Source organism: Entamoeba histolytica, genomic scaffold (assembly GCF_000208925.1).
Source record: "Entamoeba histolytica HM-1:IMSS scf_1104750519255 genomic scaffold, whole genome shotgun sequence".
NCBI lineage: Eukaryota > Evosea > Mastigamoebida > Endamoebidae > Entamoeba > Entamoeba histolytica.
Window position 1 is genome coordinate 121,979 of NW_001914872.1, and position 27,794 is coordinate 149,772.

General features: G+C 26.2%; 18 protein-coding genes across 18 annotated transcripts; 10 read left to right on the forward strand and 8 right to left on the reverse strand.

The window, feature by feature from the left end:
• Positions 1-45: 45 nt before the first annotated feature.
• Positions 46-1,064, reverse strand: EHI_197390 (uncharacterized protein; the record flags this gene model as incomplete). The annotated part of the gene is made up of 1 exon (XM_646588.2): positions 46-1,064. Exon 1 carries the CDS (start codon positions 1,060-1,062, stop codon positions 46-48), a length of 1,017 nt encoding a protein of 338 aa, XP_651680.1. The 5' UTR covers positions 1,063-1,064.
• A 1,929-nt stretch (positions 1,065-2,993) lies between these two features.
• EHI_197400 (uncharacterized protein) lies at positions 2,994-4,229 on the reverse strand (the record flags this gene model as incomplete). The annotated part of the gene is made up of 1 exon (XM_646589.1): positions 2,994-4,229. The coding sequence occupies one exon, from the start codon at positions 4,227-4,229 to the stop codon at positions 2,994-2,996; it is 1,236 nt and encodes a 411-aa protein (XP_651681.1).
• Positions 4,230-4,446: 217 nt separating this feature from the next.
• Positions 4,447-5,562, forward strand: EHI_197410 (cation transporter, putative; the record flags this gene model as incomplete). The annotated part of the gene is made up of 1 exon (XM_646590.2): positions 4,447-5,562. One exon carries the CDS (start codon positions 4,447-4,449, stop codon positions 5,560-5,562), a length of 1,116 nt encoding a protein of 371 aa, XP_651682.2.
• Positions 5,563-5,580: 18 nt separating this feature from the next.
• On the reverse strand, positions 5,581-6,811 carry EHI_197420 (uncharacterized protein; the record flags this gene model as incomplete). The annotated part of the gene is made up of 2 exons (XM_646591.2): positions 5,581-5,632; positions 5,706-6,811. The coding sequence occupies 2 exons, from the start codon at positions 6,809-6,811 to the stop codon at positions 5,581-5,583; spliced, it is 1,158 nt and encodes a 385-aa protein (XP_651683.2).
• Positions 6,812-6,907: 96 nt separating this feature from the next.
• Positions 6,908-7,423, forward strand: EHI_197430 (uncharacterized protein; the record flags this gene model as incomplete). The annotated part of the gene is made up of 1 exon (XM_646592.1): positions 6,908-7,423. One exon carries the CDS (start codon positions 6,908-6,910, stop codon positions 7,421-7,423), a length of 516 nt encoding a protein of 171 aa, XP_651684.1.
• A 52-nt stretch (positions 7,424-7,475) lies between these two features.
• Positions 7,476-9,240, reverse strand: EHI_197440 (uncharacterized protein; the record flags this gene model as incomplete). Its single annotated transcript, XM_646593.2, has 2 exons — positions 7,476-9,038; positions 9,175-9,240. The coding sequence occupies 2 exons, from the start codon at positions 9,238-9,240 to the stop codon at positions 7,503-7,505; spliced, it is 1,602 nt and encodes a 533-aa protein (XP_651685.2). The 3' UTR covers positions 7,476-7,502.
• A 139-nt stretch (positions 9,241-9,379) lies between these two features.
• EHI_197450 (uncharacterized protein) lies at positions 9,380-10,120 on the reverse strand (the record flags this gene model as incomplete). The annotated part of the gene is made up of 1 exon (XM_646594.1): positions 9,380-10,120. One exon carries the CDS (start codon positions 10,118-10,120, stop codon positions 9,380-9,382), a length of 741 nt encoding a protein of 246 aa, XP_651686.1.
• Positions 10,121-10,875: 755 nt separating this feature from the next.
• Positions 10,876-11,868, forward strand: EHI_197460 (peptidase S54 (rhomboid) family protein; the record flags this gene model as incomplete). Its single annotated transcript, XM_646595.2, has 1 exon — positions 10,876-11,868. Exon 1 carries the CDS (start codon positions 10,954-10,956, stop codon positions 11,866-11,868), a length of 915 nt encoding a protein of 304 aa, XP_651687.2. The 5' UTR covers positions 10,876-10,953.
• A 76-nt stretch (positions 11,869-11,944) lies between these two features.
• EHI_197470 (uncharacterized protein) lies at positions 11,945-12,592 on the reverse strand (the record flags this gene model as incomplete). The annotated part of the gene is made up of 1 exon (XM_646596.1): positions 11,945-12,592. The coding sequence occupies one exon, from the start codon at positions 12,590-12,592 to the stop codon at positions 11,945-11,947; it is 648 nt and encodes a 215-aa protein (XP_651688.1).
• Positions 12,593-13,679: 1,087 nt separating this feature from the next.
• EHI_197480 (actophorin, putative) lies at positions 13,680-14,096 on the forward strand (the record flags this gene model as incomplete). Its single annotated transcript, XM_646597.1, has 1 exon — positions 13,680-14,096. One exon carries the CDS (start codon positions 13,680-13,682, stop codon positions 14,094-14,096), a length of 417 nt encoding a protein of 138 aa, XP_651689.1.
• A 400-nt stretch (positions 14,097-14,496) lies between these two features.
• Positions 14,497-15,474, forward strand: EHI_197490 (cysteine protease, putative; the record flags this gene model as incomplete). Its single annotated transcript, XM_646598.2, has 1 exon — positions 14,497-15,474. The coding sequence occupies one exon, from the start codon at positions 14,497-14,499 to the stop codon at positions 15,469-15,471; it is 975 nt and encodes a 324-aa protein (XP_651690.1). The 3' UTR covers positions 15,472-15,474.
• A 133-nt stretch (positions 15,475-15,607) lies between these two features.
• On the reverse strand, positions 15,608-16,384 carry EHI_197500 (uncharacterized protein; the record flags this gene model as incomplete). The annotated part of the gene is made up of 1 exon (XM_646599.1): positions 15,608-16,384. The coding sequence occupies one exon, from the start codon at positions 16,382-16,384 to the stop codon at positions 15,608-15,610; it is 777 nt and encodes a 258-aa protein (XP_651691.1).
• Positions 16,385-16,973: 589 nt separating this feature from the next.
• On the forward strand, positions 16,974-17,773 carry EHI_197510 (EF-hand calcium-binding domain containing protein; the record flags this gene model as incomplete). Its single annotated transcript, XM_646600.2, has 1 exon — positions 16,974-17,773. Exon 1 carries the CDS (start codon positions 16,979-16,981, stop codon positions 17,771-17,773), a length of 795 nt encoding a protein of 264 aa, XP_651692.1. The 5' UTR covers positions 16,974-16,978.
• A 1,280-nt stretch (positions 17,774-19,053) lies between these two features.
• EHI_197520 (uncharacterized protein) lies at positions 19,054-20,286 on the reverse strand (the record flags this gene model as incomplete). Its single annotated transcript, XM_646601.1, has 1 exon — positions 19,054-20,286. The coding sequence occupies one exon, from the start codon at positions 20,284-20,286 to the stop codon at positions 19,054-19,056; it is 1,233 nt and encodes a 410-aa protein (XP_651693.1).
• Positions 20,287-20,603: 317 nt separating this feature from the next.
• EHI_197530 (sodium/proton antiporter, putative) lies at positions 20,604-22,289 on the forward strand (the record flags this gene model as incomplete). The annotated part of the gene is made up of 1 exon (XM_646602.1): positions 20,604-22,289. The coding sequence occupies one exon, from the start codon at positions 20,604-20,606 to the stop codon at positions 22,287-22,289; it is 1,686 nt and encodes a 561-aa protein (XP_651694.1).
• A 240-nt stretch (positions 22,290-22,529) lies between these two features.
• EHI_197540 (protein kinase, putative) lies at positions 22,530-23,735 on the forward strand (the record flags this gene model as incomplete). Its single annotated transcript, XM_646603.1, has 1 exon — positions 22,530-23,735. One exon carries the CDS (start codon positions 22,530-22,532, stop codon positions 23,733-23,735), a length of 1,206 nt encoding a protein of 401 aa, XP_651695.1.
• Positions 23,736-23,966: 231 nt separating this feature from the next.
• EHI_197550 (diaphanous protein, homolog 2, putative) lies at positions 23,967-26,927 on the forward strand (the record flags this gene model as incomplete). The annotated part of the gene is made up of 1 exon (XM_646604.1): positions 23,967-26,927. The coding sequence occupies one exon, from the start codon at positions 23,967-23,969 to the stop codon at positions 26,925-26,927; it is 2,961 nt and encodes a 986-aa protein (XP_651696.1).
• An 84-nt stretch (positions 26,928-27,011) lies between these two features.
• EHI_197560 (uncharacterized protein) lies at positions 27,012-27,326 on the forward strand (the record flags this gene model as incomplete). The annotated part of the gene is made up of 1 exon (XM_001913431.1): positions 27,012-27,326. One exon carries the CDS (start codon positions 27,012-27,014, stop codon positions 27,324-27,326), a length of 315 nt encoding a protein of 104 aa, XP_001913466.1.
• Between the last annotated feature and the right edge of the window lie 468 nt (positions 27,327-27,794).

Consider the following 27,794-nt stretch of genomic DNA (forward strand, 5'->3'; position numbering starts at 1 on the left):
AAAACAGAACCATAAAAATAAGGAATTAATTCTTTAAATATTTTTTTATTCAAATTCAATTGACTCTAATAATGTTGTATTATTTTGAATTGGTTCTTGTTTAATAAATTGAATTTTTGGAATATCATCTGCATCTTGCTCAATCCAACAAAGAATACAATTAAAAATATTATTTTTTGTTTGTGCAAGTGGAATATAAGAATGATAGAGACAAAAAATTGTTGAAGCTAAAATAAGTCCTACAAATACATCTGATGTATAATGAATACGTACTATTGTAAATAAACATAAACCACATGCAACATATAAAAGAACAATAATTTTAAATGTTAAAGATAATGAGTAATGAAGTCTTTTAGAATGAAAGATAGGATATTGATCATGATAATAAATAAGAAACATTCCAGTTAATGTTATTGAACCAGTATGTCCTGAAAACATTTTATCTACTGTTGATACATGAATACCTCCTGAAATAAGGAAACTTTCAACTAATGGATTTCCTGTTGCTGTTGAATAATTGATAGAAGGGTCATTTAATAGTGTCATATAAACACAAATTATTCTCATTAAGAACATTACTCCCATCAAGGTAACAAACCGTCTTAAGACTATTAGTCTTCCTTTACATAAAAAGAATCTAAATACCATTACTACAACAAGAAAACCAAGATATTTATCTGCAAATCCAATCAAATCTCTAAAGGAAAAGACAGAAAAAAGAAGATCATCTAAAACAAATTCTTTAAAATGAATTGTTGGATGTGATCTATACCATTGTCTTTGAAATTCTTGTGCAAAAGAAATTGATAAGCCATTAAGTAATCCACAAAGAATCATAAATATAAAACAACAAATAATTGGACTAGTAAAGAAAGTTTTCAATGCTTGCAAAAGGTGTTTGAAGGATAGTACTAATCTTTTTACAAAAAAGAAAGTATCTTTAACAGAAGCCCAAAAATAGTAAGTACAACTTCTCAATCCATTCCAATCTTCAACAGTAATAATCCTATCTTTTGGTTGTATTATCAAGCAGGACTCAGTTGAAGTGTGTGTGGTCATTAAAATATCTCAGAATGCTAATCTCAAAATATATTTATATTTTTATTTCAAAATTTAAGTTTAGAAGATACTTTTTTTAATTGGTTTTCTCAAGTCATTATTGTCTTATCTATTTTAAAAAATGACAGATTTGTTTGTCTGTTTCGACTCTTCTCGAAATCTTTTTTTTTATTCTGTTGTATAAATTCTTTCTATCGCTGAATGACTAGGTTTCTATAAATATTGTTTGACAATTTGGGTGCTTCAAACATTAAAAGTAGAAGATTCTATATAAGAGGTACAAAAAAATATAATATTATTTAATTATAATTATAATATAAATTAACATTTGTCTACTGTGGTTGTTTTGTATTTTGAAAGATGTTTTATCATGAAAATACCAAAAAAAATGTGTTTGGTAACTGTTTAGGTCTATCTAGATAATTTAATGAAGTTAAAAATTGCTATTACATATTCCAAAAGAAGATAAATAAGAAGGTGAATAGTAAAAATAATGTACTAGTTTGGAAGGTGCAAATAAACCGAGCAAAAAGTAAAAAAAAAAACAATTATAGAATAATCATAAAGTTTTTAATTCGGTGAATAACAGAAGGAAGAAAGTTGTGAAGACGATGAAATAAAAATAATAGGCAAATTTAAAATACTAAAACCCATAAAGATGCAAACCATTAAATATATTAAAAGAGCTATTCAATTTTATAGAGATAAATAAATTTTATGAAAATGATAAAAATAAACAAGCGACTGAAAAGCAGTAACGGTACTATATAAGAAATTGTATTAAATACTACATCAACTATAGTATTGAAGAAAAGCCAAGATAGATTGTTAGCAAATTTAAGAAATGTAAATTAAATGAAGTGCATAATTAACAATATCAACTTATAACTAAATCCATATTTTATTTTATAACTTTGAATAAATAAACATGCAGTATTGCAAGAGAAAAGTTAACAAGTTAAAACAAATTAACATTAAAATATTTTAAAAATCTTTGAAATTATTTTCTATAGTTTGAAACGAAATGTTTATTCATTTGCCACTTAGTTATAATCTAATACCAATATTAAATCATTATGTTATTAAAATAAATACATTCATCTTCTTCATGAAAATTCCAAGACAAACGATTATAAAAAGGAATTGCAATGTTACTAACTGAGTTAGATACTATATGAAGTAATAGAAAGTATATCACTCTGTTTATAAGCTGTCTAATAAATAGTAGATGTCTTTCAAATGAAATATAATCATCTTCATCTTAATAAAAAAACAATATACATTTGATTTTAATATTTACAATAAACTTTTTGTTTAATTATGTTTATAACCACTTAATTATTTTTTTTTGCATTGAGAAATGAAATATTCTTTCTTGACAGAATTGTTTTTGTAATACAAGTATCATTTTAGTTTTAATATTTAATGAGTCTTCTGATGGTTATATAGAATAGGAATATACTTAATGAATCTATTATTATTTTAATATACTTTGCAAGAATCAAATGCATCATATTTTTCTAGTTAATAAATTCTGATATTATTAATAACGAATCTTATTGGAACAATAATAATGAAAATAAATTCTTAAAATATTTTATTAGAATATTATCCAATGAATCAATACAAAATCATTATTTATATAACAATAAAAATATTTTATTATCTTTTATTTCTTTCTTAATGAACAAAGAAAATATGAATGAAAGAATAGAGTAAGTGCTATGGTATAAAATATTAGAAATGAGTATTTAATAAAAATTTGTATTGTTTAATAGAATTAATTGAATTTTTTATTTTTAGAATCTATATAAAAACTGAAATTTCATTGATAATTATATACAATGAATTATAACATATTAACTGAAAAGAAAATAATAAATGAAAGTATTGTATATAAAATAAAAATAGTAAAGAACCACTTCTATACATCAGTCAAATAGTAAATTCAGTTTTGGTTGTTCATTTAACACATCAATAACATTATCATAATCCAATGGTGTTAGTTGCCCAGTTTCATTGGCTTGAAGATCTCTTTTCTTTACATTAAGTAATGAATCAAAATGTTCCATAGAAGTACTAACATCTAATGGTTTATTCTGAGTATAACCACTTGTGCTTCTAAAAGTTCTTTGGGTTGGATATTGACCAAAACTATCTCTTCTGAGAAAAGGAATAAGTTCATTTGTGTAAGAATTAGTATATGATATAGAATCTCTCCTATTTCTATTTGTTTGATATTCAGTAAATACTTCAGGTATGTGTTGTTGAAGTGATTGTTTTTGAACATCAACTAAATTTCTTTGTTGAAATGGTTCTCTAATACTTAACCTTTCTTGTGGTATTGATTCTTTTTGTACTTCTCTTGAGTTAATTGCTTCTCGAATTACGTCTCTTATTTCTCTTTGTGGTTCTCTTTGTATTTTTTCTTTTGTAGGAAAGTCAGATCTTTGTGCAGTAAACCCATTGTCAAACCTATTTGGTGTTTCTACAGATCTTTCAACAGTTTCAGACCTATCTTGTTGCTCAGAAGGATTTTTACATTCAGGAAATTTGATACTTTTTTCTAATGAAATTTGGGCTTTATTTGAATTTTGTTTAAAAAGCTCCCAAATAGCACTTTTCGGTTCAACACCTTGTTGAATTAAAGCTTGGGTTAATGTCACTGGACCAGTAATGGGTGGTATATTTCCTTCGATGAATTTGCGAAGATGAGATATGATTGTTTTACAATTTTGTGTTGGAAGTTCATAAACCGAAATTGTTTCACAAAGTGTTTTCCAAGAGATTGAATCAGGAATTACTTCATTTCCAACAACCACTAACGCAGGGACATGAATTGACATTGGTAATTGAGATATCTTTTTTATTAATAAAGTACGTTGTGACTCTGGCAATTTATCAATAAAAGAGATGTACGCTTTACATTCACCCATTCTGGGAAAGTGAAACGATGGCATATGTTGTTGATCTATTTGGAGAATTTTTAAAGGATATTTAATACAATATTCTAATTCAACCCAACGAAGAATTGGAATTTGTGTAGATAAATAATGGTAGTAATCCTCAATGTTAATTTGTAATGAAACAGTTGACGTAGTTAACAACTCAAGTACTTTTTTGAGAAAATTTTGAAAGAACAAAGGAGATGGTTGTGGGTCAGACATTCTTAATAAAAAAGTTGAGAATTTAGTTCTTTAAGTTCATTCAAGGAATTGACATTCATTCAACAAGTTGTTTTATACAGAAAAATGGCTATTTTCTGATTTTTCTCATAACAAATTGTTGTGTTAGGTTTTTCAATAATTTCGTTAAATCTGTTATATAAAACAAAAGGAGGAATTAATACTCAAATGAAACGAACTAACATTCTGGAGTTGAATGATGCAACGAGAGAATAGTGAAGACTTAGAAATTATTCCTGACAAAGAAATTGAGATGCAGCCATATAAGACAAATGAGTATCATCCTATAGATGATAGTTGGAAAATAGAAAAAGATAAATTTTCAAAACCAATGACTAAACAAAATAAGAAATTAAAGAAATTTTATGAAAAACAAAATAAATTTGTTGATTCTCTCTTTGAAGTACCAGTAGATGATAAAGATGATATTACTGATTGGAGAACAAAAATAGCAATTTATGGAAGTTTCATTGTTAATTTGTGTTTATGTATTGTCAAAATTGTTGCTGCTATTGTTTCAGGGTCATTAACTGTTATTGCAAGTGCTTTAGATTCATGCCTTGATATTGTTTCTGGAGCTGTTATGTTTATTACTGCATTACTTATGAAAAAACCTAATCCAATTAAATATCCAATTGGTAAAAAGAGAATGGAACCTTTAGGTATTATTGTTTTTGCTACAGCGATGTTTACAGCAACAATTCAATTATTAACAAATGCAGGTCAAACTTTATTGTCTGGAAGTTCAGACTTTGAAATGTCTATGTTTCCTATCTGTGTAATTGGTGCAACAATATTCCTCAAATGTTGTTTATATTTATATTGTAGAACAGTAAATAATCCTGCTGCAGGAGCATTAGCTGATGATCATAGAAATGATATTTTAACGAATACATTTGGTATGTGTATGTCAATCGTTGGATATTATTATTTTTGGTGGTTAGATGCTGTTGGTGGAATTGTATTATCATTTTATATTATGTTAAATTGGTTTATGACGTTATTAGAATATCTTTCTATTATGTCAGGTAAAGCAGCACCACAAGAATTTATTTCTCAAATCATTGTTACGTGTTGGAATCATGATCCAAGAATCAAGGCAATAGACACTGTTCGTGCATTTCATTTATCAATGGGATATATGGTTGAAGTAGATATCATCTTGGAAGAAAATATGACATTGATGGAAGCTCATGACATTGGTGAGTCTTTACAAACAAAATTAGAAAAACATCCCAATGTTGATCGTGCATTTGTTCATTTAGATTATAATGATGATCATGATGTATTAAATGAACATGAAATTGATAATTAATTTAATTATTTTCAATAATTACATCGTTAAATGTTTCCCATGCATTCCATAACATTTTAAAATCATCATCCTTTTTTTTAAAAACTTCTAATAGAGGTAAAATTAGTTCAAATTCGTTTTTCTTCTTTATATCAAGAACTAACACTGCACCAGTTAGAACTAATTGAAATAGATGAACAAGGAATTGTCTCTTTGATTCATTTAAAATAATATCATTAATAGTTGACTCTTCTAAAATACATTCTTGCAACCAACTAATAACATCCGTTTGTAAATCATAAAGAACTGGAAGCATTGGATAATAAATATTAGCAAGTTGATCTATTTCTACTCTTGAATGTATAATAATATTATTCTCAATTTCATCACCTTCATTAAATCGAATGAAATCATTTAAAATAATAATAAGAGATTCAACAATTTGACTAGTTTCATATAACCTTTTTGAATTTAGTGAAAGATTTGATCTAACTTCTATACTAAGTCGGGAAATAAGAATTTTAATAGATTCTAATGGTCTAATAGAAAGAATATCTTTTGATGAATCAATACATTGTGATACAACACTAGTAATTTGAATTGTATCATTTTCGCTTAATTTATTTGATAATAATTTACAACAAAAAGAAAGAAGCCATTGTTTTGTTGTTAAATTAATGGATGATACTTTGATCCAAGGAATTAATTTAACAACAACAATTTGTGGGGTTTTAGAAATACATTGAGCAAATTTAGTACAGTATTCTGGAATAGTAATAATTTGACTGAACCAATGAATGGCTTCACATAAAACTAATTTTGAATAGATATTGGGAAGAATTTCTTTAATTTTTTTAGATTTTTTGATTTGTGGATTATGAAATAATGCACCAAGAATTACTAAGACTGTTGGTAATGATTGTTGTAATGAAGGTTCATTAAAAATTCTTGAAACTAAGGATAATGTAATTGGATAACTCATTGAATGATTAATTACTTCATCTGAATGAATAAACAGTTGTAATAATGTTATTAACATTTCTGAAGTTGGTTCATTCTCATTTTGGGTTTCAAGAAGTTCAATATAATTACAGAAAAATGTCGGACCAATTGCTTTGTAATACTGAATAAATTCACTACTAAAAGACAATAATGTTTTACCTTTATTCCTCTTCATAATAAATTCATACCTCTTTGTTAATACAAACAATCCAATTATTTTTCCTTCATTTGATGGTAGTTGAAGGTATTTAAGTATCGTTCTTTCCATTCCTTCTTTTTTACTTATTTAAGATTATTAACTTTTTTGAGATGAAAAGAAAGTAATATATGAATGACCCTTTTACGAAAAATAAATAAACTGACTATGAATGGTCCTACATATTATAGCGAAAACTCTTTGCTAGAAGATAGACATTTTATCCCTGAATTAATTGAACAAATCCCTATTACTACACAACCATTAATCAAAAAAGAAATTAGTGAGACATCAACAATAAATCTATCTCAAGAACAAGAAACAATCACCCCAGTTAGTTTAACTCAATTTTTGAGAATAAACATACCAACAACAACACCAAGACTCCCTTCAAATTACAATTCTCATCAAAATTATGAACTTGAATTATTATTTGAACCAGAAGTTAAAAGAAAATTACATGTAATACAATCTGAACTTATTTATGAATCATATAAATATAAATTAAATTGTTTAAAACAAATAAAAAAATGTTTAAATAAAACAAAAGACACTTATTTCAATTTTAATCAATCTCAACTGGACCAAACAATTGCTAAACTCATTGATTTGACAAAAAAAGCAAAAAAAGAATATAAGAAGCAAAAACTTCAACGACTTTATCATTTATTACATCTTAATTGACGTTTTCTTAAATAATAAAAACTAAACCAATTTTTTATAAATTCAAAAACATTTTGGAATCGAACAACATAGTTACCTTTTAAAATTTGATGTTTTTACATCGTAGCTTGGTTTCTGGTGATGCATTAGCTAATTCATCAGAATTTCTTGGGCAACGCTCTTTCTTCCAAATCTTAATTTCAGGAGCTTCTTTTTTAGGTAAATCACATTTATTTCTCAACACACCAAATTCATCACGCTTTTTAACACATTTTTCACGGTATTGAGCGAAAACATCTTTCTTTTGAGTATCACATTTTTCTTTGTACTTTTCAAAAACATCTTTCTTTTGGGTGTTGCACTTTTCTTTGTACTTTTCAAAAACATCTTTCTTTTCAGGTGGGCATTTCTTTGGTTCAGATGAATCAAACTTAGGAACAGAACTTGAGCCATGTTTAGGTGAACTAGAACTATGTACTGGTGTGCTTGAACTTTGAACTGGTACACTTGAGCTGTGAACTGGATGACTAGAACTTTGAACTGGTGTGCTTGAGCTGTGAACTGGATGACTAGAACTATGCACTGGTACACTTGAACTGTGAACTGGATGACTGGAACTATGCACTGGTACACTTGAACTATGCACTGGTACACTTGAACTATGCACTGGTACACTTGAACTGTGAACTGGATGACTGGAACTTTGAACTGGATGACTAGAACTATGTACTGGATGACTAGAACTTTGAACTGGTGTGCTTGAACTATGCACTGGTACACTTGAACTGTGAACTGGATGACTGGAACTTTGAACTGGTGTGCTTGAGCTGTGAACTGGATGACTAGAACTATGCACTGGTACACTTGAACTGTGAACTGGATGACTGGAACTATGCACTGGTACACTTGAACTATGTACTGGATGACTTGAGCTGTGAACTGGTACACTTGAGCTGTGAACTGGATGACTAGAACTATGCACTGGATGACTAGAACTATGCACTGGATGACTAGAACTTTGAACTGGTGTGCTTGAGCTATGCACTGGATGACTGGAACTATGTATTGGTACACTTGAACTTTTTACTGGTGTGCTTGAACTGTGAACTGGATGACTGGAACTTTTTACTGGTGTGCTTGAACTTCTTATTGGTATACTTGAACTTCGTACTGGATGACTAGAACTATGAACTGGAACACTTGAACTATGTACTGGCGAACTAGAAGATGTTGTTGGAATGTATGAAGACTCTTCTTTAATCACAATATGTCTATATCTGATAATAACACGGTGCTCAAGTGATAAACATCTGATTAGTCTTGCTTGATTATCATATGAAATCATATTAAGTCCTTTTCTCATTTGAGCGTTTAACTTAACTTTTAACATTGCAATTTTTCTCAAATTCTTTCTAATTGTTCTCATTTTACACATTAATAATTTTCTGTCTTTAATACCAACCAAAATTGACATATCCTTCATATCATTTTCAACTTCTTTGTTTAATGTTCTTTCAATAGCTTCCAATCGTTTCATTTTCTTTTCGATTGTAGAGAGAAGATATTCGAGATGAACCATACGGCACTTACATTGTTTCCCAAAGCAGTGAAGATACTCACATTGCGGTTCACAAACCTATTGAGTTAACATTATTTTCTCATTTAAAAATTTTATTTACCTAAATATCGAACATAAAATATGTCTTTTCATATCAATAAAATATAGATGTAATGATATTATTTTCGGTTAATAAAATTTGATTTGAACAAACTTTTCCACACTGCTCTACAGCAACACTCATCGTTACAATTATTAACCATACAATTAGTTGTAACATTGTTGACTTATTTAATATTATAAATGATTTTCAAGATTGTTTCAATTTTATTCTTTTTTATGATTTTTGCTTTTTTCCTTTTTTAAACCTTTATTTTTGTTTTAAATAACATAAAATCATTTAAAGCTAACACAAGATGTTAATCATCGAAGCTACACTCTAGACATAACAACGATTCTAGGAAATTGTCTGTTGCACTAGCAATTGCATCAAACGTAGTTTTTTTATTTTCTTCTTTTACTTCTGGTTGTTTATTGTCTTTGTTAATATTAATAATCACTTCAGTAGCTTTAATTTCTTTTGCTGGTTTGACTTCTTTTGTCTGTTCATCATTTTGTTTTAGTTCTTTACTTTGTAATGACTCCATTTCTGTTTGAACACTTACATTTTTACTTTCCTTTTTAGGTAATGAATTAGAAGATTCTTTGACTATTGATGAAATTCTTGGTTTTTTTTCATTTAAGAGTCTTTGGTGAATAGAAATTACTCGTGGTGTAGTTCTCACAATTGTTTCATTACTCTCTTCTCCTTCTGATGAAACAACGATCTCATCATTTAGTTCTTTAGTAGGAGTTATTTTTTTTGTCTCTTCATTTTGTTTCTTTATTACCTTTTCTTCTTCAACCTCTTTTAATTGTTTTTCTTGTTGTTGAGTTATTTTTTGTTCTTCTTGGTCAATTACTTTGTCTAATTCATCTTTTAATTCCATATCCATTGCGTTTTCATCAATGACTTTTGCATTTCCATTAAATAGAAAACGATTATGATCAAATGAAATAACCCCATCAAAAGTGCCAGTCATTCTGAATGGGGTGTGAACAATAATAGGATTATTTCCTTTTTGAATATTTTTCAGGATGAGATGTGATTGTCTGTTCATTTTAATGACTACTTTTTAGTTTTTTTGTTTTTTCATTTAAAAATTTCATCTGAACATATCAAAGTCATTACAAACCCTTTTTCTTGAGAAAAAAAAGAGATGTTTGTAGATGAAGAATATAACTTGGTAGTGGATATTTATTTAATTGACACTTATCAATTGAAATTGCTTTTAATTTATCATGTTTTATTATTTAAGTATTTATTCTTATGAGTTGTAGTACTTTTAAATACTTATAATAAAATATTGGTATGAGAGAATTAAATTATTTCATTAATTAAACAGTAATATCGTTTTATCATTTTCTTCAATCTTATTAAACCTCTTCTTTTCTTTTATCACAAATTGATTTTTATTTAGTTATTTAATATTAAATGGTTTATGTTGCGTAATTGTTTTGTTTATTATTGTTGAATATTTATTTTAATGTTCAACATATTTAAATTTATGTTAGCACTACAAGGAGAGTTATTTTATTATTGTGTAAATTAAAAAATAGAAAATGATATGTGTAATGAAACTTTCTCGTTTATAGACAAAGAATTGATATAATTCTTCTGGATGAAATGAAGACAATAAAATTTTATTAATTTATTCATCAAATTGTCTTTTCATTTAATAAAGTCATGAACAATTACTATTTTTTTAAATGAAAAGTTAACTTAATATCCTGAAAAGTTAGGAAATCTCCTGTAAGAAGAGAAAATGAAAATAAAAACTGGTTTTTTTGAAAAGAAAAAAGAATGCATTCTCCACCACATAACAATATACATACATTTGATTGGAGTAATGAAAAAGAGGGGAGACATGAGGTTCGAGTTGTTTACAAAGATATGGATGATGATAGAGAACCAACACCTACTTCAACAGCTAAAGCCCAATTATATGGGGTAGATGGAAATCCTCAAGAATTAGAAGTGCCAATTCCTGTGAATTATTTTAAGCTTTATGGATATTCATGTTGTCCATGTTTTATTCCACCACCATGTTCACCAGCAAATTCACATAGGTATTGTTTAGCACTATTTTCAGCAAGTTTTATGTTATCAATTGTTCAAATTATTATGTTAATTGTAGAAATTTCATTAGATGGCTTTGAGAAACCATCAATTAATTGGATGTTAGGACCAACATCAAAAGCAATGAACACTTTAGGAGCGAAGAATGACTATGAGATTAAATGTAATTATCAATTATGGAGATTAATAACCCCTATTTTTCTTCATGGAGGAATTATTCATTTACTTTGTAATTTAACAATGCAATTAAGACTTGGGATGATTATAGAACGTAGATGGAATTCATTCAGATTTTTGATTGTTTATTTTGTTAGTGGTATTATTGGGAATTGTTTTTCTATTATTTGTCAACCAACAAGTATTGGAGTTGGAGCTTCAGGTTCGTTGCTTGGAATATTTGGAGGATTTGTTGTTGATATTATAATCAACAAAAAAAAATTTGAAAACAGAGTATGGTTAAGTCTTATTGGAAGATTAATGATATCAATAATAATTATCTTTGTATTTAGTTTTGCACCTGGAATAGATTATTCAGCACATGTCTTTGGTTTTATTGGAGGAGCAATTTGTGCTTTTGGATTATTTGCACATCAAAACCCTTGGATAACAAAAAAATTGTGGATCAAAATAAGTATATGGATAATTTGCCCAATTATATGTCTTGCAGTGTTATTATTGACATTGTTATTATTATATCTTGGAGTACTCAATGTTGGAAAATGCAATTAATTAATTTTTAAAAAACTTTAAAACAATTCATTTTTGTAAAAACAAAAGAAATAAAAAAAAAAGTAAGTAAGTATATTTACATTACAATCATTTCTGTATGACTTTTCCAAATTAATACACAACATAATAAAATGATTACAAATCCTATAAGAATTTTAAGAGAGTCTAATATCCATCGATTATGTTCTTCTTGTTTATAATTTTTTCTACGTTTTCTCATCATTGTTTTACGTTTATCTGGTGATTCGAAAAGATTTTTAGACGAAGATTTTTTAGGATGAAATCTCTTTTTTTCTTTACGTTCATATTTTTTGATTAAATCAGAGTGAATTTCTTTTTCTAATTCTTCTAATGTTGAATCATTTTGTGCAATATATGGTGTAACATAACTAGCACTTGAAGTTTCATTTATTTTTTCTTTTACTTTTACTTCAAGTTGTGGTTGAAGTTCATAAGAATTGTCTTCTTCTGATTTTGTGCATTTGATTATCTGATTAATGAGTTGATGTGTTAATTTAAAGTCATCAATTTCATGTATACTTAATGTATCTGTTGAAGAGTCTTCCATTGTATCATCACAACTAGGTATTGGAGAAGTTAATGATGTTACATGAAAGATTGGAATTAATAATGGTGTAAATGAAGGAACATTGAAGGAAATATTATTTGTTTGTGTATAAAAAGATCGTTGATAATAACCAGATAATAAGTCATTCGATGACATGTAGTATTAAGTGAACAGTTAGTTCTTAGTTAAAAATATTTAAACGTATCAGTTCATTGTTTTTGACTTTTCGTTTTTTCGTTTTTTCTTCGTATTTATTAATTTTTGTTCTTTCATTTTTTCTTTTTTTTATAACCATATTTAATATTTTTTTTTTGCATTTCTTTCCATAAATTTGATTTTTGCCGAAAGAAATTTTGAAGAAATGAACTTTTCTATTACAAGAAATAATAATAATTTTTCATTTAATGTTGTTATTATTTATATTTTATTTAAAACTTAAAAAATTAATAATTCTTTGATAAAAATATTTGTTATTCATTCATACAAATACTAATTATAAATAAGGAATTATGATTTAAATTATATATTTAATTTTCAAAATTTATAACCAAATTAATTATAGTTAATAGAATAAACAAGACATAATAAATAAAGTAATTAAAATAAGAAAAAACAACTGCTGATGTTGATTATCATACACGACAAATAATTGTTTAAATTAATTCATAAAAATAATAAATATAAGACATTTTGTATATTATTTTGCATTTCTATCAAATAAATCAAGTAAGTTAAATCATTGTTTTCAATTAGATTAACAAAGAAGTAAGTAATGATGCAAATCACATTTTTAAATCAAAATTTTCAAATAATCCAATCAGACAAGGTCAATAAGAAGAAGATAAAAAACACCAAATACAAAAAGAAAAGACAATTTACCCAAAAAATATCAATTCAAAAACAGATAATAAAAATTGTTTTTAAAAAGAAAGAAAAAATATTTTAAAAAGAAGAAAATGAATAAGAAAGAATGAGAAAGAAGTTCAAGAAATGAAGAAAAGTTCAAGTAGTTTAAATAAAATGATATAACTAGAAATAAACTAAAAAAAAAGGATTCTAAATATATTTAAAAAAAAAGAAAAAAGATAAAGGGAAATAAAGTAATAAAATGGGAATTTACAAGGATTTTTAAAAAAGAAGAAAGAAAAATAATGGACGGCGAAAATATTAGTTCAACTCTTCAAGATCAAAAGAAATGAGTATTTAAGGGTTAGGTCAACTTAAAAAAAACATTACTTGAAGAATGGCTGGAATTCAACTTGCAGATGAAGTCACTAGTGTTTACAATGATTTTAAATTATCTCATAAGTATAGATACATTGTCTTTAAAATGAATGACGGTATGACTGAAGTTGTTGTTGAAAAGACTGCTGAAAAGAATGCAACATATGATGACTTCCTTAAGGATCTTCCAGAAAAGTCAGCAAGATATGCTGTTTATGATCTTGAATATGACACTCCAGAAGGATTAAGACAAAAGATTATCTTCTACTTATGGACTCCAGAAGGATGCAAGATTAGAGAAAAGATGTTATACTCTGCTACTAAAGCTACTATTAAACAAGCTCTTGTTGGGCTTTCAGCTGAAATTCAAGCTACTGATGCTGGTGAATTAAATTTGGACGAAGTTATTGCTAAAGTAAAAACTATTTCAAAATAAATTCATTTTAATTCAATTTTTCTTTTATTTTATTTTCTTCTTTTTTTTTAATATTTTTTGATTTGTTTAATTTTTTTGTAAATTTTAAATTGTTTTTTTATTAATTTATGTAGAAGAAATGTTGTATTTATTTTATTTGTGTTATAACTATTTCATTTTAATAATTAAATATTCTATTTATAGAATCATTTTTGTTATATATTACATTATTAAGTCTTTTAAGTAGAACATGTTTTTAAAATTTTCGAATATATTTTTCTGAGATTGAGATTTAGAAATATAATGATTGTTATATAATAAAAATAATAAAATGAAAAGAAAAAAAAATGAAGAGACATTTTCAAAAGATAAAGAAAAATCAAGAAGAAAGAACCGAAAGATCTTTTTATAATTATTTTTCATGTTTTTGTTCCTCGTATTTCTTTTATGTGAAATAAATGCAATTTCATTTAAAGAATGGATTAGTCTTCATAAAAAAGCATTTAGTCCAATTGAATATTTAAGAAGAAGAGCTGTTTTTATTGAAAACACTAAATATGTTAATGAAATGAACAAACAAAATTTAGGTTTTACGTTATCCAATGAAGGTCCCTTTGCTATTCTTACTCGTGAAGAAAGTGTGGCTATTGCACAAGGAATTCATATAGACAAATCTGATCTTGAACAATATAAACCTTCAAAAAGAGAAATGGTTGAAGCTATTGACTATCGAAATATTCAAGGAAAAAGTTATATGACTCCAGTTAAAGATCAAGGGAATTGTGGTTCATGTTATGCTTTTAGTTCTGTTGCACTAATGGAAACTGCTGTTTTATTATCATATGATGATCTTAGTCCTAGTAATTATGCACTTTCTACAGCAGAAATTGTTTCATGTTGTTATGATCCTAGTGAATGTAGAGGATGTGAAGGAGGATCTATTGGAGGTGCATTAAAATATGCACAAGATAATGGAATGCAATCTGAGTCAAGTTTCCCTTATAAACCATTTGAACAACATTGTTTACAAAATCAAAAAGTTATGAAAGTTAAAAAATATACTCATAGTGATACTAAAGGAGATGATGAAAAAGTTCGTTCAGAAATATTATCATATGGACCTGTTGGATCAGCAATGGATGCATCACGTTCATCATTCCTTTTATATCATGGTGGTATTTATAATGATAAAAAATGTCGTTCTGACAAATCAACAATTGCTGTAGTTATTGTTGGATATGGTATTGATAAGAATAATGGTAAATACTTTATTGTTAGAAATAGTTGGGGACCATATTGGGGAGAACAAGGATATTTCAGAATTTCATCAGACAATAATTTATGTGGATTATCTAATGATATCTATTATATAGAGTCTATAGAAAGACTTAAATAAATAATTTAATCAAGAAAAAATATTTAATTTCAATTTTTTTTGTAATTAAAAACACAAATATTTTTTTAAAGAAAAAAGAATAAATTAAATTTAATTATTTTCTAAATGAAAACATTTAATAAAAGAATTTAATGAATTACTTCCATTCTATAACATGTAGTGATTGAACTGTAAATGTATCTTCTCCAAAACATTTACCAAAAAGTTGAGTAGAACAAGAAGGTACATTATTATATTCTTGAGAAAAATACTTAGAAATTGAAGATACACCTTTTTCACTTGCTAATTTAAAACAAGACTCTGCTTCAACAATCATTGTTTCATTAGATGATGCAAATCGAGCAAGAGTATATTCATTGTCTTTTTTAGTAAATTTCATTGGATGAATTCCACAATGATTACGTAAAGTAAATACATAAAATTCATTATCATTCATAACATCAAAATCATTATCTCTTAGAGATATTGGTGAACGTAATTTAGAACTATAACATCCAAATATTGAATCATCTTTTGTTTTTATAATAATACTAACATTTCTATGTCCACTAACTATTTCATTAAATGTTTTTGGTGTTGGAATTGATCCATTATATAAAACATGTGCTTTTTTACCATTATTCCATTCCATAAGAGTAGTTATAGATGTTAAAGGTAAACCACTTGAATTATCTATTTCTTCTTTTAACTCTTCTGAATGTTTTTCTTTTTCTTCTAATTGAAGATTTTTTGTTATTTGACTTTGAAGTAAATTTATTGTGTTTTTTAATTCAAAATAACTTTCTTGAAATGTTTTAATAAAATCTTTAAGTAATAATATTATTTTATTTGTCGTACATCCAATAGTTTCATTATCTCTTCTATTTTCTAATTTATTTATAAATTCATTTAAATTTTGAATTTGTTGTTGCATTTTCAATACTATTTTTTAGTTTTAGTTTTTGCTTTTTTTCTAATATTTTATTTTTTTCTTTTTTTTTTTGATTATGAAAAATAAATTAAACTTCCATTAAAAAAGTTTGTTTGATAGAAAATTAAAAATCATTTAATATTTGTTTAATTCATATAAATAAGTTGGTTATAAAGAGTTAAAAACAAATATAATTCCATTAAAGAAATTAACTTAAAATTTATCAAATTTAAATCATGTGAAATTTAATAACTCTTTTTCAAAAAAGAATTAAATTGTTTGATAATAAAAAGAATGTTATTATTGTGCATTAAAATAATCAATGATAATCAATAGAAATAACAGAAAAATGATAATATTCACTTCTTTTTAAAACAATGAAAAAGAAACAAAAAAAAAATAATTAAGAAATTTAATGAAATGAATTAAAACGAAACAACTCAGAACAAGTTATGAGAACTTAAAAGGTTTCAAATGAATTAAGTTTTTTAATTGTAATTTAAAATTATTAAAAAACTATAATAAAAAAGATATTTTCTTTAGGACTAACCAATAGAAACAAACTTAGAAATATTTTATTTATCATTTGAAAGAATCATGTATGGTTATCCTGTAGGTGGTATGAATTTAAGTGGATATCCTATGAATGGAATATGTCCAATCCAACCAATGGGTTCTGTACAAGTAGGAGTTCCTGTAATTACTAATACTCCTGGAATGGTTACATCAGTACCAGTATCAGCACTTTGTCTTTGGAATTTAGTTCCATCATCTAATTCATGGATGAATAGTCGTGTTCAATGTCAAATTATGTTAGATCCAATGTTAAGAAATAATTGGTGGTGGAATTTAGTTCAGTCTGTTAGTGTTACACAATTTAATTCTGTTTATATGTGGTTTTTAAGTGTTGACACTGATCGATCTGGAACAATTGAAATAAATGAATTGATGATGGCACAATTCCCAGGTGGAATTACTTTAACTCCACAAACTGCATTAAGATTAATGAGAATATTTGATGTTGATTTCAATGGTAGAATTTCATTCTATGAATATATGGGAATGCATAAATTTTTAGAAATATGTTATAACGTTTTTATTCAATGTGACACAAATAGGTCTGGAACTATGGAACCTCATGAAATTATTCCAGCACTGAGAATTCTTGGTTTCTTTGTTAATCAAAGAACTGCCATTGTATTACATCGTCTTTTTGCTCATGGTAGTACAATTTGTGATCTAAATTGTTGGATTGCTTTATGTGCTTTTGCTGCTCAAACAAGAACAGCATATCAGTTGATTACAATGAATCCATATTATGGAATTATTCAACCATTTAATCCAATAGAATTTGGTAAATTTTTAGACATTATAACATCATTACTAGAATAATCTAAATGGTTTTTTATTTCTTTTTATTTTTAATAAAAACTAATATTTGGTTTTTAAGTATATTAATAACCTTATATTAAATTTGATTAAAGAAATTCCATTTTATATTAACAAATCATTTTTCATTAAATTATCTTCATTTTTTATTGAACTTTAAGTTTATTTGTGTTTTATTTAAATCTTATTACATTTAATTTTAAATTCATTATTTCTTTTTACTTAATTTATCATTTATAATTTTTAATATAATCTTCAAAAGTGTTTGTTTTTATTTGTTATAAAGTAGTAGAATAATCAAAATCCAATATGATCTTAAATGAGGTATTCTAACTCATTTATACATATTTAAAGTATTTCTTTGTTAATAATCATATAGTTAATCATTTTATTCTTATATAATATATCTTTCTGTATTATTAATACTATTTATATAACTCTCATTATTAGTGTAGACAAATATTATTCTTGATATTTTAATATTATATTTTTTTTTCAGTTTTTTTAACAAATGAATTAACAGTATTATTTTATTGAATAAATAAGTTTTCAATAATTTTTATCTTTTCAAAATATTTTAACAAATAATTATTCATTATTTTCTTATCAATTAATGTATATATTGAATTAGTTTCATATCCATCTTAATGAAATTGATAGAATTATGATTGTTTAATGTTCATTTTTATTTCATTGTTTGAATAAGTTGAAAAATGTTATTAATTCGTAATGATATTCAATTAATAAATGAACTTTTATAACTTAATTTTTCAATCATTTAAATAGTTATAATAATATTTAAAAATAAGGATATTATTTTTTAGTATTTTTCTCATTTAGTTTATTCTCTTTATACATCTTTTGTATTTGAATTGAGTTAAGAAAGAATAACATCAAAATAATTCAATTATAAAACATATAATATAATTATATAAATAGAAATGAAGGAATTAAAAATAGAAATAAAACAATCCAATTTGAATAATAAAAAAAACGAAAAAAAGGAGAAATAAACTAATAAATATTAGTAAAATCTTATAATAATTATAGTTTTGACAAAAATAAATTATTATTTGTGTTATTAGAGACAAAATAGCCAATCAAAAATCTTCCAAAAAATAAATAAATTGAAATATTAGAAAAAAAGAAAAGTCAAAAAGTTAAATACTTTTATTGATAAATCTTCTTGTTTCTATTTAGTTGTATTTCCTCCTTTTTTTAAATGCAGAAATGTTTAGATTTTACTTTAAAATGATAAATAGAAATGAAACAATTAAAATATGTTAAAAACCAGAGCCATAACTTGGTGGCATTCCTCCCATTTGATTATAACCTGGATATTGTTGTGTTCCATAATATGGCATTCCTCCCATTTGATTGTATCCAGGAGGCATCTGATCAAATCTTGGTGCTCCATTTATTTGTCCATATTGTTGTATTCCCTGTGGCATATTGTACCCTGGATATTGTTGAGATCCAAAATTATTGACTTGGTTGTATCGTTCTGCTTCTGGATTTATTCCATATCCTGGGTATTGTTGTTGATTGACATATCCTCCCATTTGGCAATATGGTTGTTGTTGGGGATTACTTCCTGTATATTGTTGCTGTGGAATGTTTTGTTTTCCATCTGCTTGTTGAATATTATATCCTGGATATTGTGGTCCACTTGGTTGTGTTTTTGCTTGTTGTGGAGTGGTTTGTGGTGGAACAGCATTAGTCATTTGTTGTTGAACGTTAGGCATATTTGGATAAGCATTATATCCTCCACTAACTTGTCCATTCTGTTGTTGTCCACTCATTCCAGCAGGAGGTAATGGAGATATACCAACACTTGAAGGATCATTATTTCCTTGTTGTGGAATTGTAGCAGTTTGTTGCTGGGTGTAAGGGATTGATGATGAAGTAGCAGTTGGTTGAGAGTTATGTTTATCAGTTTGTTTTTGTTGTTGTTCATTAGGTTGTTCAATATTGTACCCCGGATATTGTTGTTGGATTGGTTGTTGTCCATCTTTTCCTTGAACACCATATCCTGAATATTGTTGTTGAGTGTTATATTCTTGTTGTTGACATCCTTTTTGTTGTGATGGAGTAGTAGTTTGTTGTGAAGTACAAGTGTTGGATGAACCATCAACTCTTTGTTGGTTAGTTGTATTATTAGTTGGTTGTTGTATTGGATTAGTTGGTTGTTGTATTGGATTAGTTGGTTGTTGTATTGGATTAGTTGGTTGTTGTATTGGATTAGTTGGTTGTTGCATTGGATTTGGTTGTTGTTGTGGGTTAAAAGTACCAGCTTGTCCATAATATTGGTTATTATTTGGTAAATTTAGAGTTGGTTGTTGAGCGTTGTACGCTGGATATGGTTGAGCTCCTGTAGCTGGAGTAGTTCCAGTACTTACTGGTTGCTGAGAATTCATTGACTGTTGAATAGGATAACCAGGATATTGTTGATTTGCTGCATCAACAGGGTATTGAGGTTGATTAGAATTAGTGGTAGTTGGTTGAGCTGAAGACATGAATAAATAAATGAATCTTGAATAAAAAATTAAAATTCGGGATTGGGTTATCTTTTTTTTCACTTTTCTCAGAAAAAACTTAAAAATATTCACTGTCAAACAGGAAAAAGTTCTTTATAATAAGTGTTTATATTTTTAGGATAAAGAGTGTTATAAATAACAATCATATTAGTAAAAAAGTGGGATAGACTTAAAAAGAAACTTCCAAGGAATTCTGAAAGAAGAAAGGAGAAGAAATAAAAGTTCAATTTTAATAGAAAAAATTTTTTTATATCAAAAAATTATCAAGAAAAAGAAAGATTGAAATAAGGATTAAAATGGTGACAACTTCAAGCGTAAGTGAAGAAGACAACAATTTATATGAAATAGCTGGATTATTAATTGTTTCAGTCTTTTTGTTTACATTATTGTGTCATATTATTGTAAGACTTATTCCATGGCTTCACATACTTTCCGAATCAATTGTATCATTATTTATTGGTATTGCAATAGGACTAATTTTGTTAGCATTGCATTATGTTGGAATTGATTATTTATTGAATGGAAGTGATTTTGCTCGAATTTTTCAAACCATATTTCTTCCGTTGATTATTTTTAATGCTGGTTTTACAATGAAGAAACGTAATTTCTTTAAGAACATTATTCCTATTTTGTCATATGCTATAGGGGGATGTGTTTTATCTTCATTAATTATAGGATTTGGTATTTATGGTTATACGTTTATTGACACAAAAGTAATTAGTTTAGGCTCACATAATTTAACTATGTCTGAGTCTTTACAATTTGGAACATTACTTGGTGCAACTGATCCAGTTGCAACACTTGCACTATTTCTTGAATTAAATGTTGATCCTTATTTATATTCATTAGTATTTGGAGAATCTGTTTTAAATGATGCTGTTTCTATTGTACTATTCCATACGTTAGACCAATCTTTAGAATCATTTGGATGGTTAGATTTATTGAAAATCGTAGGTGAATTTCTTTTTATTTCTTTTGGGTCATGTGTGATAGGTCTTTTTGTTTCTTATTTCTCAGCATTTGTAATGAATAAAATGAAAGTAATGCATTTTTCAGGAACATTCAATTTGTTGTTAATTCTGGGTGTGGCTTTTCTTGGTTATTTTGTCTCAGAGTTATTAGAAATGTCAGGGATTTTAACTATTTTTGTAACGGGAGCTATAATGTCTCATCATCACTGGTATTCAGTTCCAGAGAATCAACGACCTGTGTTGTATGTCTCTGTTGGTACTTTAGCTTTTGTAGGAGAAACACTAACATTTATATCAGTAGGAATTACTATGTTTAATCCATCCAATTTAACAGCTGACTATTGGAATCCATTATTTATTCCATATGTTCTAGTTCTTTGTTTTGTCTCAAGAGCATTCAATGTATTTCCTATTTCTTTGTTAATGAATTTTAGATCAAAAGCCCCAAAAATTACCTGGAGACTTCAAATTATGTTATGGTATGCTGGGCTTAGAGGAGCAATTGCTGTTATTCTAGCACTACAAATGAATAATCCTAATGTCATTAACACAACATATTCTATTGTTCTTTTTACTAATATAGTAATTGGAATGACTACTCCAGGTTTATTGAAATTAATGAAAATTGAAATGGGTGGTAGTGAACCATTAAATGTTCGTCAGATAGAATCAAATGAAACAGTAGATATAAATGAAGCTTCAAGTAATAAGAAGAAGGCAATGAGAAAGATGTTTGTAATGTTAGATGAACTATTTTTGAAGAAATATTTTGGAGGTCAACCAAGAAAAGAGAAAGACTTAGCACAAATTGATCCATTTCTTGTTAATGAAGAACTTGAAACTGATAGAGAAAAAGTTGATAGGAAATTTAGAGAACAACATGTTGTTCAAAAGGAACAAGAGAAATTACAAGGAGATGAAGAAACTTATGAACGTGAAACTACACCATTAATTCATGAAGAAATGAAAGATAATAATACAAATGAAAATCCTACAGGAAGAGTTGATTAATTCATTTTATTTTCATAATTTAATTTATTTGTAAAAATAGTTATATAAATTGTTAAATGTATGGTAGTATTGATAAAATGTTCTTACGCCATCTTAAAAGAAAGTAAAAATTAACAAACAAATACATTTTATTATTATTTTCTAACATTTTATTTTCTTCTTTTTCTTTGAAAAAAAAAGGAGTTTAATTCAAAAAAAAGGACTAAAAATACATAACAGGAAACAAATAAGAAAAATTCAATGAAACGGACAAAATATAATGTAGAAGCAGATGGATATCATATAGAAATACCTTATACATGTTCTGAAGTTAGAAAATTAATTAATGAAGGAAAGCATATTGATAAATTTAAATTAAAAAGAGAAAGGATTGAAGCAAGAAGTGCATCATTTGGAAAAGGAGGAGAAAGAACTGCATTTGAAGGAATATTTACAAAAAGTGAAAGAGAAATAGTTTTAAAACGGTTTAATAAAGAAAGAAAATTTGATGTTTTTATTGAAACGATAGAAAAACAATGTGTTTGTTCAAGTTTAGCTATTGAATTTAATCAACTTCATGTTACAGAAAAACAAATTCAATTTATTCCAACTACATTATTTATTTCAAATTCATTTAAAGGAATTTATGATGAAAAAATATTAAATAAAAAAGAATTAGAACCTTTAATTGAAAATGGAATATTCTTAGTTGAACCTTTACTTCATGGAGAATTTATTAAATTTAATTGTAATAATGGAAATTTATGGTTTGATTCATATCATGCAACTTTACATGCATTTAGTCATTGGAGTTGGTGTATTAGTAATCACCAATTAATTATTGTTGATCTTCAAGGAATTCAAATTGGAAATTGTTTTTATTTAACTGATCCAGCTATTCTTTCAATATCAGAAAATAAATTTTCAAATTCATCAACTAATTTAGGTGAAGAAGGGATCAGTAGATTCTTTGAAACACATTACTGTAATCAAATATGTGTTGCATTAAATATTAATACTGATCTTTATCCTAAACAAATTCCAGATGAAATTATTTCAACAGAAACACCAGTAAATGAAAAAATGTCATGTGTTTCACAAGAACCATCAACTTCATTAGGAAAATGTGTTGTACTTCATCCATTTAAAGCAGAAGAAATAAATGATTTAAATTTAGAAAAAGATGATATAATAGAAATAACAGCAAAAGAAGGAGATTGGTGGCAAGGAAGATGTAAAGGAAAAGAAGGAATTTTTCCAAGAAATCATGTTCAAGAATTCTTAAAAGTATTTCAATTTGTTTGTTGTTCTGATTATCATGCTAAAAATAAAGATGAAATTGATGTTTCTGTTGGTGATTTAGTTTATCTTCTTGGAAAAAAAGAAGGAAATGTTAGAGTTGGATTAATTGGAAATGAATTTAAATTTGGATTTATTCCATTTGATGTTGTTCAACCAATAAATTGAAAATATAAATTAACTGTAATTTATTTTAGGTTTAATTAAATAAATAGAAAAGAAGTATAATATTGTTATTTTGATTATTTGTTTATTTTGTAACAAATTTTAATAAAAACAATAAGAAGATTGTAGAATATAAATAAAATTATAATAAATTTATTAAATAAAAACTATTTAATTCTAATTAAAAAAAAAAACAAAAAAAGAACTTAAAAAAAATTAGAAGAATTTAAAAGAATGCAACAGGAAATTAAATATCCTGATATTTTTGGTCAAACTATACAAGGTCAAAAAGTTATTGATAACTTTGGAAATGGAACATTTAATGAAATTATGAAAAGTTTAGGTGAAAGTTTTAAAATTGAAGATATTGAGAAATATTGTCTTCGTGTAAAAAAAGGACAACCACCATATTGTTGTTTTGAATATATTGATGAAGATTCATATGGAAAAACAAATGTTGGAATAAATGATTTGATTGAAATTGTTTATCATCCTACAATTTGTGCAAAAATTATTAGTGAATTATTAGAACAAAAAACAGGAGAAGAGTTAAAACAAATATTATTTAAAATCAAAATGGTATTAGATGATCCATATGTTGCAAGTGAATTTATTGAACAAGATGGAATTGAAAATATACTTAATATTACAATGAATAATCATGGTAATATTCAAAATTATGCAATGCAATTATTAAGGAAATTAATGGGATATAATAATGGTATGGATAGAATTGTTAAAAATGAAGATTTAGTTGAATTATTATATTCATTGATTGATCCTACTATTCCTACTTCAGTTTCAAAACAAGCAATTGAATTAGTTTTTGTATTATGTGCATTTGATGGATTCTTTTCTTTTATGTGTGCTGCAAAAAATTATGCAAAAACAAATTCAATAAAAATATTTAATAATATTATTAAAATGCTTGAAATTGATGAAATTGATGTTCAATTAAATGCATTAACATTAATTACAACTATGCTTGAAGCTGCTCCATCAGTTGAAAATAAAAATCAAATAATTCGAGACTTAAAAGAACAAGGAATTGATAACATTATTAAAAAAATGTTAACAAAATGTAAAGTTGATGACTTAAAAAAGAAATTAAAAGAAGTAAAAACTATTTTTTCAGTAAAACTTCCAGTTGGTCCTATTGATTATCAAACTTTATATATCGAAGAAAAGAAAAAAACTACTGAAATGGAAGAAAAAATTACTAAAAATGATCAAATTCTTCATGATACTTTACAAGAACTTGATTTACTTAAAGATGAAAAAAATAAAATGGAAAAAGAATATAAAGAATTAAAAGGAAAATATGATAAAGAAGTTAGTGCTGCTGCAAGTGCTCAAGCTAAACTTGATATTATGGGATCTAAAGGTTCTCAATTTACTAATAATGTTGATCAATTAAAAATTGAATTAAGGAAATATAAAAGAATGTATGATAGTTTAAAACCAAATGAATTAAAATTAGAATATGACTGTGTTGATTTAAAAAGTAAAATTAAAGAATTAATGACTGAAATTACTTCTATAAAAAAAGAAAATGATTCTTTAAAAGAAAATTTGAAATTAAAACAATCTTTACAAACTACTTCTTCTGATCTTCCTCCTCCACCTCCTACTTTTGATATGTCAACTTTACAAGTACCTTCTAATGATTCTAATTCTTCTTCTTTACCACTACCTCCTTCTATTCCTACTACTTCACAACAATCTTCATCTTCTCTACCACCACCTCCCCCTCCTGGAACACAACCTATTCCAGGAGTACCACCACCTCCTCCTGGAGTTCCAGGTGCTACAGGAGTACCACCTCCCCCACCACCTCCTGGAATGCCAGGAGCACCTCCCCCACCACCTCCTATGGGTAAAGGTATGCCACCTCCACCAGGACTTGCTCCTGCACAAACTAAATTAAATAAGAAAGCTATTAAACCAGCAGAAAAATTACGACCATTATATTGGAATCGTATTGTTATAGATATGAATAATGACAAATCAATATGGAGAGAAATTAAAGAAGTAAGAGTAGATGAAAAAGAAATTATTGAAATGTTTAAACAAAAGAAAAACACTACTACACATATTGGAAATAATGATGAAAATAAAAGTATTGGAGGAAATAATAAAAATAAAAAAGAATATACAAGATTATTAGATGATAAAAGATATAATCAACTTGGTATTATTAAGAGTAGATTACCAAAAGAACCTGTTCTTAATTCAGCAATTAAAGAATTAAATTCTAATATTTTAAATCCAGACTTATTAAAAACAATTAAAGACTCATTATTAACAAGTGAAGAAATAGCATTATTTGCAGATGCAAATAAAAATGAAATAGATCCAGTAGAATTATTCTTTTATAATATTTCAAGTATTCATGGAGTTAAAGAACGATTAACATCATGGGAATTTATTCAAACATTACCTGAAAAAATTGAAGAATATCCAGAACAACTTAATAAAGTAGAAGCAGGAATTAAAGCATTAAAAGAAAGTTTTGCATATAAAAAATTCCTTGGAATAGTTGTTAGTCTTGGAAATTATTTAAATGGAGGAAATCAAACAAGAGGACAAGCTGATGGATTTAATATTGAATTTCTTTTAAAATTAAAAGATGTTAAAGATAATAATGGAACAAGTAATTTATTAGAGTATTCATTAAAACAAATGACTAGAATGGAAGATCTTCCTGAACAATTAGCACCTGTTAAAAGTGCAGCAATTGATTTAAAAGGATTATTAGCAGGAATTAGAAGTGTTAATAAAGAAATGGAAGGAGTTAAAAATATGATTGCTAAAATAGTTGATGCAAACGATAAAGCAATGAAAAACCTTGTTTCTCAATTAAAAACACAAGAAACTAAAGTCACTGAATTATTAAATCGAGCAATTACTTTAGAAGAAAAAACAAAAGAAATTATTATTTGGACAACTGGAAATCCTTCTGATGCAAATAAAATGACTACAGAAGATTTCTTTGGATTATTTAAACAATTCATTTTAACTGTTGAATCTTCTATTAAAAAAATGAAACAACCTACAGAATCTCCTAAAACTTTGAAAATAGTTAATAAATCAAATATTGGAACTAAAGTTGCTGATGGAGAAGATCCTATGGCTGTTTTAATTGCTAAAATTAAAGCTGGAGGTGTTAAATCACAATTAAAACCAATTAAATAACTTCAATTGATTCAATTATTTTATTGTTTCTATTAAAATTAAAAAATAAATGAAAATTAAATAAAAAGAACTTTAAAAAATATAATGTTATTTGTTCTCTTGTTATTGTGTTGTTTTGTTAATGTAACTTCTTATGATTTATTTGATGAATTGTCTGATGAAACACTTTCAGAGCTCTTTAATCTTGACATAGAAGATATGGAATTCGATTTATCTGAAAGTTTACCAAAAAAAAATCCTGCTCGAGACTATGGAAAAGCTCAACAAGCTTTAAATAATCAAAGAAAAATCGCACTTCGTTATATCAAAGAAGGTAGAAATAAAATTAATTCTTTTAAACAAAAAGCAAAAAGTCTTCTTGGTAGTCTTAAACAAAAACAAAAAAAATTCTCATTTTGATAAATGTTTTTGAGATTATTGTTTTATTTTTAAAATATTCTTTTTTTTTGTTTTTTATTATTAAATTATTAATGTTAATATTCTTTTAAACTCTATTTATGCTACTATATAACACATGAATGTCAAGATAATCACATAAAAGTAATGTTCACTCCCAAAATGATTTATATGACATTATCAATGATATAATTATAAGTAGTTTCAAATAAATAATAGCAATAATCATATTATTACATTTTATCATAATTATAAACACTATAATCAATTCTTATTTAAACACACTTATAATAAAAATAAAAGTAAGTAGTATAATCATAGTTACCATATCGCAAATAGAATGTTTAATTAATACTATTCCGAGAATAACCATGACAAATGAAAACAATATAAGAATAAAAGATAGTATAAGAAAAGAAAAAGAAAGACAAAATGAAAGAAATAAAGAACAAAAGTGTAGTAAAGAAAGGA